Consider the following 9,088-nt stretch of genomic DNA (forward strand, 5'->3'; position numbering starts at 1 on the left):
TCCTAAACCTGTTTGTGGTACCAAGTTTCCAACATCGATACTGTACATGGCGGGTATTTCCTGCATCATAGACGAATGAAACCTTCACTCATTAAACTCTCTTTCTATCTCTCATTCATAAATTTACAGATAAAATAAAGGTAAATGGAGAACATCAATAATGAGAGGATCTTAGAAAATGAAAGACTTCAAATGGAGATGATAAGACAGCTTGATATGGAAGAATTAGAGATTGAAGAAGTTGATGAACATTCCTCTGATGAAGATGCTCATATTATTATGTAAGTGACAGACATTTTTCTTTCGTTTTTGATTTCTTAATTCTCATCTTCATTCATTTCAGATTTAGGGTTTTCAAAACAAAACCCTAGTTAGAGCCACAGTGGTGATTAATTTGAATCTGGGGATGAATTTTGGAATTTATGTGCCAGTTATTGATGGTGATTATTAATTAGCTGAAGCTAGTACAAATTGGGTCAATTTTTGCAGTGATTTTGATTTCTGCACTTTGTAGAAATGACCTTCTGCAGAAATTTGATCCACTTATCATGGTGATTAAATGGATTTTCAACTAGCTTAGCTCTTAATTGTTAATTCTTGCTTTATTATGTCATGATGATGAAATTTAGAGTATGGATTGAGAACTGATTGTGTTGTGTATGCTTTGTGACAGTGACAGGGAAGATGATGGAGGGGCAGGGGATATAGGTGGATTTACCTATGACGTGAGTTTGGCTTCCATGCATACTTATCTTGGTGGTAGGTATATGAGGACCTTGACAAATTCTTGTACAATAATATATTCTTTTGATTTTGAGTGAGTTTTTTATTCTTATATGGAGATTTTCTTATATGCACCAGAGGTTGACGACACGCAGCATAGAGTTTCTTTCTTAGATGGTGGTGCTATTTTGAGTGTTCCGATGTTCTATCTTGAAGGTAATTATCTGCTTAATTATGAAAATTAGTTTTTTTTAAGTAACATGTGTTAGAGAAAAAAGAGGTATGCCTCACCTTAGTCTTAAAACTAATGGGTCTCCTTCACATAGATCAAACATGTACCTAACTGTTAGTGAGTCATGAACATCTGTGGGTGTATGTTCAGAGGCTTTGTTGTGGTCTCTTGCATTTTGGTTTGCAATGCTTTAAAACCACTGGTTTAAGTCAAAATTAATTGAAATGTTTGGAGATTGTACTGACCTCATTTTGGACTTTCTAAGTTGATGCACTGTTTGTATCCCTTATTGATACCTTCTAAGATGTCTAAGCTAAACTGTAAAGAATTTGTTGTCTTTTGCACCTTCTGTCAACCTATATTTGAGTCTTTTACGGTTTAGATTATTCATTTTCCCCTTTCTTTGCCAGGTGTTGTTTTGTTCCCCGAGGCAACCCTTCCTCTGAGAGTTATTCAACCCAGGTTTAAAGCTGCTGTGGAGAAGGCATTGAACCAAGTTGAAGCTTCCCATACAATAGGTGTGGTATGTGCTGTACCTCTCAATCGTTGGTGACCAGCCATTTGTCTTTTTTACGAGCAAAATTAATTCCTTGTGAAATTGGTGCAGATTCGTGTTCATAGACATCCTGATGATTACAGGTTATGCTGTGCGAAAGTTGGGACAACAGCAGAGGTATGGTTTCTTTTGCCGCTTCGCGTTTTCGTCTCCAAGGTTCAGGAAGACCTGTAGGCATCACTAATAGTTATGATTGTTATCAACCAATTTTTTTTTCCCGATTTCCTCAATGTTATTAAAAGAACACGTATTGCCTCAAGAGAGGGAAGTTGAGACAGACTTGCTGTTGTAAGTTCGTGGGCTTGTGGAAACTTTGAATAAAGTTGTCCCCATGAGTGCTATTCCTGTTGATTTTGGAGAGTAGTTATTTGTATTAATGTCTAGTTAGGTACTTCGTCAATCATACCAGCAACAACATATGTAAACGAAAAACTACAAAGTAACTTCAAAGCTGCCATTTCCAGATTAGTTTTTTTTTTTCTTTTGGAGTGTACATATAATTTGCAATGTGTAATAACCCATTGTATCCTTGTTTCTATAGGAAAATGAGATACAAGTAGGACAGGATACGCATCTCATTATATTTTTTAGGATAAACCTATTGGTGAAATAAAAGGCGATTTTTCCGTACGAGTTCCATGATATCATGATAGACCTGATGAACTATACTTCCATGGACTAATTCTTCCAAACTTTTCATACATGCATCACCTCTGTTCAGGTTTTTAAGTAGGTTTGTCTTGTTACTCCACGACAAGGCCCTATCTAACAAGAAATCATGTTCATGTAGGCGTTGTGGTTAGTTGTGGACCTTGTGGTTATAATTCTCCAAACACGATAAAACTTAGATTCAGAATATCAGATAGTAAATTGAAATTGGTAATTGTTGCTCTGGTGGTCATCTCATATCATGTTGTTGTAACGGTCGAAACATACTATACTTATTATAAGGAAGGACACTAGATCTTCAATGAACCTATCATTCACATATATTATCTATCCATAATAAGCTCACGCTGTTAGATTCATTTTATAGATTCGGCAATGTCGGCGATTGGAGGATGGTTCTCTGAATGTGGTTACTCGTGGACAACAACGATTTCATGTACGACGTACTTGGATCGATGTTGAAGGAGCTGTAAGACTTGTTTGATGTTTCATGTTTTAGTGAAATATGTGGATTAGTTCATGGACTTTTGTTCTGCTTTCATGATGGGGGAAACTAATCTATACGCACTTGTCAGCCTTGTGCAGAGATCCAGATCATCCAAGAAGATTTGCCACTGAGGACCCCAAGGGATGCTTTTGGACAGCTGGCATCAGTGAGTAACACGTATAGACTCTCACAGTCAGCGCCTCTTGCTTCACATGCTAGTAAATATGGACACGGAGCTGAGGATAATGATTCAGAAACTATGTCGGAAGCAAGCTTTGGGAGTGATCTTTCACCAGCAGAGTTGAGATTACACCAGTCTTTAATAGCCTCAACTTCAAGTCAAGGGTATGATAGGCTTAATGAACTGACAAACAATGATTCTGAATCTGGAAGGTACGAACATGGTTACCAGTTGGGAATATATTCCCTGGACGAGCCTGTAGGGACGTCACACCACAGTATGCTTGACAAATTTACCGAGAAAGCTAGTGATGGTGTTGGCTCAATGAATCAATCTTTTGCGGGAAAACAGGTGTGGGCACCTTCTTCAAAGCAAAGAACTTCAAGGTTTTACTTGCCGCATTGGGTTTTCAGGATGTATGATTCTTATTATCTTGCTCAGAAGGCTGCAGGTAACATGATTTTTAATTTTTTACTTGAAGACCTGTGAAAAGTGATACCACCTGCACGCATAAACTTCTGTTCTTTTAGCAATTTTTCTTATTATTATGGGGTTATATTAGAAGTAACAGTTAGGTTAGGCAACCTAGAATGAAAAAACAAACAAACAAACAAACAAGCTAATCATCTCACATCCAGCACCTCCAATGTAGCTGAGAACTAACTTGTTGTTGTGCACATGAACTCATTTCAAATGGTAAATTCTTGATGAAATAATGCAGATATGTGGAAGGAGATAGTTGGTTCCCCGAATATGGATGATCTTGTAAAGACACCTGATCTTTTGTCATTTCATATTGCAAGCAAACTTCCTGTATCAGAATCTATTAGGCAAGATCTGCTAGAGATTGATGGAATTTCATACAGATTGCGACGAGAAATCGAATTACTTGGATGTTTTGATCGTGTCTGCTGCAAAACTTGTCAGGTTTGTGACTTTGATTTACCTGGAAAATTGCTCTAAGGTACCTACCAGAAGGATGGGAAACGAAAATGTTCTAATGCGAATGGTTCTGTTACAAATTTCAAGTTTTTGTAATTTATTTAGTACCACTATTTTTTTCCTTTTTCTTGTAGACCGAAATTGCAAGGCGGAGTGATACACTGGTCATGTCCAGTGATGGACCTCTTGGTGCATACGTGAATCCCAATGGTTTTGTGCATGAGGTTATGACCCTATACAAAGCAAATGGACTAGCACTTGTTGGGCCTGCTGTTAAAGAGTATAGCTGGTTTCCTGGGTATGAGTTTTAACTTTCATAAATTTGTCAAGTATATTGTCGTTTACTCATGCGCTACATTCTTTTTACTAAATGTCCTTGTGCTTTCTGTTTTTGAAAGAACAAAAGTATTAGTAAAGCTTAGAAATTCTCCTGCTAAATATGTACAAGGCAGATAGGTATGTCAGTGAAAACAGGAAGATGAACCAGTAATCTAATTACAACTCCAAGTTGAATGATAAGTGGTGTTATTTTGGTTAAAATTATTGTGTCAAAGGTGTTTTCGACTATTACACGGCTCATAATTTTTGGGTGGATATTATTTTCCTAATTAGATTGGTTCATAATTGTTGCTTCTTAATTATAACTATTATTTGTCACTTAACACTAAAATGGTTTTCTGTATAATTAACGTTCCTCATTTTCTGTCTCTGGGGTAGGTATGCATGGACAATCGCTAACTGCGCCACGTGTGAAACACAGATGGGCTGGCTTTTTACAGCCATTGACACAAAGTTGAAGCCAAAATCATTTTGGGGGATCCGAAGTTCCCAACTTGCAGATGATGTTAAGTGATCCTTAGCAGTTCTTCATAGAAGTGCCATCTTTCTCGCATTATCATCCCCTCGCTCCAGCTTTCTGTAAAATTTTGCTTTTTAAAGTAGTAGAGTCTTGTTGTTATGCTCCTTGGTTTTCACTCTGTAATTGTAAATGGTCTCTGTCATACTGTCAGTTACATGTTATGATGAATCAGAGAATAATTATATCCGAGCCGAACCTCAGAGTTCAAGTAATGAACAAAAATTTGTGAGACCTCTATTGTAACCCACAAATACAACCAACTAGAAGATTAAAACATCCTGGGTGCCAAACATTTTGGCAGACCATACATGGTCAGCTAATTAGACTCATGAATTAGTAAAGCATTTTGTGTCTGCGGAAGAGGGCTGGGCGATATGTAGACCAGGCAATCTCGAAGAACAAATGAAAATGCAAGAATGCAAACAAGGTTACAGGCACACATGCCATTAAAGCTAAAGGTATTGGAAACCATCCAAACTTCGGTCCAATTGCAATTGCCAGTGTTGCACTAAAGGCAACCATCATAGTAATTATAGAGAAGAAAAGTGTTGCGAGTCCTATCATCAGTCTTCTAGGCAATGACTCAAGGAAATCTTCTTCTCTAAAGCGTGAAGTTAATATTGATAGGAACATAAGAATTGATGTAACTGAAGAGAAGAGGGCTAAGCTGTCTGTTACAGCGAATACCATGAACGAAACCTCGTGTAAGAAGATTGGAATTCCTTTGTTGTTACTATCACTATCGTAATTTCCACCTGGTACAGTAAAAGCAGCAGCAAACACTACGGTGGCGATAAGAGTGGCTACTAACATACACGATTCAGCTGTACCTTTCATCCAATCCACTCCTTTCATCAATAATTCTTTATGTTGTTCCCTGAACAAAGCTTGAGGAATCTTCCCATCTTTGTTCCTTATTACTTTGTTTATCGGCAAAGATATCTTTTCCACCTCCTGTTCAAATACAATCATCAGTTTTGGTAACCGAGCATTGTATTTAGAGCTGGGATATAGTAGCAAGTATATGCGTTCGTACCTTATACCATTGCAGCTCTCGTTGCATTTGAAGGGCTACACAAGAGACTGAATTCAATTGCGCAGGGGGTGCTAACTTGGCGGCCAAATGTAGGATAGTGTTACCTGATGTCTCATCCCTTAAATATACAAACGTCTTTTTAACCTCATCCATCTCACACACAAGATTGAAAATCCTTTCATGACGTTCTTCAATTGCAATCTCAAACAAATTCCGCTTATTCATTTTAATCCAAATTAAATCGGGGAATGTTTGAATACATTCGGCTACGACTTCAACTGTCCCACTTGTTATAGCCTTGCCCAAAATGTTAGTCGACGTGAGAACGTCTGATATTTCTGAATAACTGACTTCAGAGATCTTCTCACAAATGCATTTAACCAAATCCAAGGCTTGCTTATGCATCAACTTTTTCTTGTATACCTTCTTGCTTCCTGGAACTGTAAAATTGAAGGCAAAGTTATATGCGAGAAATACACTCAAAACTTAACCCATCAACCCCTGGTGTGTCTGCATTGTAAGCAAAATAAGTCTGAATGCAATAGGAAATCTAATATACCTAGTTGTTTTACACCTTGCCACAACACATCTTTCGTCCATTGGAACACTGCAAATAAAAACCAAATACGACATCTTTTTTAGTGTGCATTGTTGCATTGTCTGCGTAGTTGGAAGAAAGACTTCCTTATTTTCTCAAAAGCAGAAATGGGCAAGTTAAAATATGTAACCTGAGGTACATAGACAACTAAGCAAAGACAATCGAACCTAGAAAGTATGATTTTGTCCATACCTTCAGTAAAATATGTTACTGAGAGAAACTTGTTCATTATAGATTTTCTTCCTCTGGTTGTTGGAAGGTCAGTGTCTTCTCTAGAGATGGACACAGGTAAGTCTACATTAATATCTGTACCATCATTTATCAACATTATTAGTGTAAAAAAAAAACAATAAGAAACTCGAAAAAAAAGGAAAAACTGCTGGCGTTTTCAGGCCCTTGGCCAGATGCTCTTGGAGTTGGAGGTCACCTAGACCTAACAAAAGTTTAATATATAGTGAGGACCGGACAAACAAATATGTGTAGAATGAGAGATTACATGGATAGATGAAGCGCTGCCATGCACTTAGCTGGCTTCCACTTTGAAATGCATACGACATCTCGGCCAATACTTCTAATGCACAAATACCATGTTTATCCTTGTCTGTTGCCAAATTCGGATACTCGTGGATCAGTTTCTTGGCGATTCCTATGAAAAACAAGAAATACGGTTAGTCATGCTTATCAGCATACATCGTTCGGTGTGTTAAAATGTAAGATTTATGTTTCCCGTTAGATTATTGAGTGATAGGATCAAAGTCTAACAGCATAAAAACTCTGGAAAATAACATTTTCCTCGTGCATTTGACACCATGCAGTGTCATGTGCTACCTACACTGACTAGACCAACACGGCCAACCATAAAGTGTTACAGTTAAACGTCCTGTATGCATTTTAATATATTCTCTTTAACGGATCAAAAAAAAAAAGTGTTACAGTTAAAAAGAACTTACCATAGCGACCTGCTCGAGTTATAGTGCAAATAAGTTCACCACCAGAACGGCCGTAAAATGGACTGCGGTTGGCGCCATGTTTAGTGACACTCAACAGATACTCCATCATGTCCTTTTGTTTATTTGACGAACAATAAGCAGCACTTGATAGTGGAATCCATCCCATTTTATTACGTATTTGGGGTAAGTTTGGGTTTTTTTCCACCATAGCTCGAGCAGCTTGGATGTTTCCGGCAATGGCAGCAGTGTGAAGAGCTGTATCACCATTGTTAAAATCTTTAATTTCCAAGTCTTTTGCTGACATCATTCGTACCAGCTCTTCTACAAAGTGTGTGTGTCCTGATCTTGTAGCTACATGCAATGCAGTCTCCGATGACTTTGTGATACCTGCCGTAATCGCCTCTCTATCTCTCTGGAAGAATTCCTTGGCTTGATCCAGTTCACCTTTTATCACTAATTTGTACAATTTCAAGTACTTAAGGGGTCTCCTTTTATTCCCTAATTAATTAACATTCCCAAATAAAATATTAATTCAGTAGATGATCAACACATTTTCCATCTAATTCAATACAAGGAGATGAATTGGTCAATCACAAATTTTTGAATCCTAATCAAAATTACGAACAGAAAAATTTACTAAACAATAAACAAAACAATGGATTACCAACCAAAAAAACGTACACTGGTGCAATTTTGATGACATACCTGAGTATGGTCTGTACAAGTTCCGTGAAGGTCCAGGAACTGGCGGGGGCGCAGGAGGCGCATGAGTAGTAGAAGACCGACGAAACCGCTGCCACTTGTTGGCCCAAAATCTAGCGGGAGGAAGAGGAGGAGCTGGGGGAGGAGGTGAACGGACTAGTGGAAGGGGTGGAACAGAGAAGGATAGATCTGTTGAAGTGCCTGAAGTCGTTGACATTTCAGTTGCACCTCACAAAAGTAATCCTAGCTAGCTAGCTTGTACTCTTCTGTGGTTGTGTGATTACATTGCGGAAGTGCATATATAGAGAGATTCTATGCAACCCATTTCATCAATTAAAAGATAAAACTTCGACGACGACTTTGATTAATAATTCAGAGTTAATGAGGTTGTTGGATGTGTACGTACTAGTATGTAGGCACACACTATGTCTTCAATAATTAAATAATTGACTGGCAAGTAAATAAGTAAGAAAAAATGATTAGGCTTATTTGCTCCCACAATACAGCTGCATAGTTGTCGGATATATATATATATATGTGATCCTGTCGGATCTTTTGCAGTTATTTAAGGTGGTAATGCAAAGTGGTTGGTTGTGTGTGGAAAAGGATAAGATTACCATGTGAAAATGAGCTTGGAAAATATGCGACACTAAGTTAAAATATTAAGATGGAAAATAAGCATACGTATCTATTCTTAACTTTGATGTATGATTACTTATGTTTTGATCTATGATTTTTAATGCTTTGTCTAACTTAATCTATCTTCGTGGAATCAATCATTAAAGGAGGGGAATTAGGAGCTGAAGCTGTAGCTAGGATCAGCTGCTTAAATCCAGCACTAAGTAAACCCCATGATGATGGCCCACCCTAAAACCCTTTGATAATTTGAAATCTATGGATGAAGAAATTCGTAGTAGTACAGCTAATGATGATAGTAGTGAGCACCGCCGACGGCGACAATATCGATTGAATGCACGACACCGTTTATCTAATTTAACGACTGAAGAGAGATCTTGCTGGATTGCAAGGCGTAATGAATCTCAGAGACAAAGGCGTCGTGCAAGACAAAGATGTTTTCAGCCACGAACAACTCTATGTTGCTCTGTCAAGAGGTGTATCCAAAGCAACTACAAAAGTTTTGGTAAAAAAGACT

The 9,088-nt window shown here is 37.8% G+C and overlaps 2 protein-coding genes across 3 annotated transcripts; one reads left to right on the forward strand and one right to left on the reverse strand.

Moving 5' to 3' along the window:
- On the forward strand, nucleotides 1–4,922 carry LOC113348163. Of its 2 annotated transcripts, XM_026591866.1 has the most exons (11): nucleotides 1–281; nucleotides 674–759; nucleotides 862–939; nucleotides 1,366–1,478; nucleotides 1,563–1,628; nucleotides 2,548–2,649; nucleotides 2,756–2,967; nucleotides 3,061–3,299; nucleotides 3,570–3,775; nucleotides 3,925–4,088; nucleotides 4,508–4,922. In XM_026591866.1, exons 1-11 carry the CDS (start codon nucleotides 145–147, stop codon nucleotides 4,641–4,643), a joined length of 1,539 nt encoding a protein of 512 aa, XP_026447651.1. In that variant the 5' UTR covers nucleotides 1–144; the 3' UTR covers nucleotides 4,644–4,922. The 2 variants fall into 2 exon arrangements, with proteins under 2 accessions (XP_026447651.1, XP_026447650.1); XM_026591865.1 differs by having other exon boundaries at nucleotides 2,756–3,299.
- LOC113348162 (ankyrin repeat-containing protein At5g02620-like) lies at nucleotides 4,864–8,231 on the reverse strand. The gene is made up of 7 exons (XM_026591864.1): nucleotides 7,939–8,231; nucleotides 7,234–7,731; nucleotides 6,780–6,929; nucleotides 6,476–6,589; nucleotides 6,245–6,292; nucleotides 5,686–6,125; nucleotides 4,864–5,603 (listed from the first exon to the last, which is right to left on the reverse strand). Exons 1-7 carry the CDS (start codon nucleotides 8,150–8,152, stop codon nucleotides 4,983–4,985), a joined length of 2,085 nt encoding a protein of 694 aa, XP_026447649.1. The 5' UTR covers nucleotides 8,153–8,231; the 3' UTR covers nucleotides 4,864–4,982.
- Between the last annotated feature and the right edge of the window lie 857 nt (nucleotides 8,232–9,088).

This window comes from Papaver somniferum, chromosome 2 (assembly GCF_003573695.1).
Source record: "Papaver somniferum cultivar HN1 chromosome 2, ASM357369v1, whole genome shotgun sequence".
NCBI classification, from domain to species: domain Eukaryota; kingdom Viridiplantae; phylum Streptophyta; class Magnoliopsida; order Ranunculales; family Papaveraceae; genus Papaver; species Papaver somniferum.

Bases quoted from the DNA above. Each gene is read 5' to 3' on its own strand.
- LOC113348162 (XM_026591864.1), bottom strand. From the start codon at position 8,152: ATGTCAACGACTTCAGGCACTTCAACAGATCTATCCTTCTCTGTTCCA. The intron at 7,732-7,938 runs GTATGTCATCAA...TTAATTAATTAG, and splicing joins CTTGTACAGACCATACTCAG to GGAATAAAAGGAGACCCCTT. The intron at 6,930-7,233 runs GTAAGTTCTTTT...TGTTTTTCATAG, and splicing joins AACTCGAGCAGGTCGCTATG to GAATCGCCAAGAAACTGATC.
- LOC113348163 (XM_026591865.1), top strand. From the start codon at position 145: ATGGAGAACATCAATAATGAGAGGATCTTAGAAAATGAAAGACTTCAA. The intron at 1,479-1,562 runs GTATGTGCTGTA...AAATTGGTGCAG, and splicing joins CTTCCCATACAATAGGTGTG to ATTCGTGTTCATAGACATCC. The intron at 3,776-3,924 runs GTTTGTGACTTT...TTTTTCTTGTAG, and splicing joins TCTGCTGCAAAACTTGTCAG to ACCGAAATTGCAAGGCGGAG.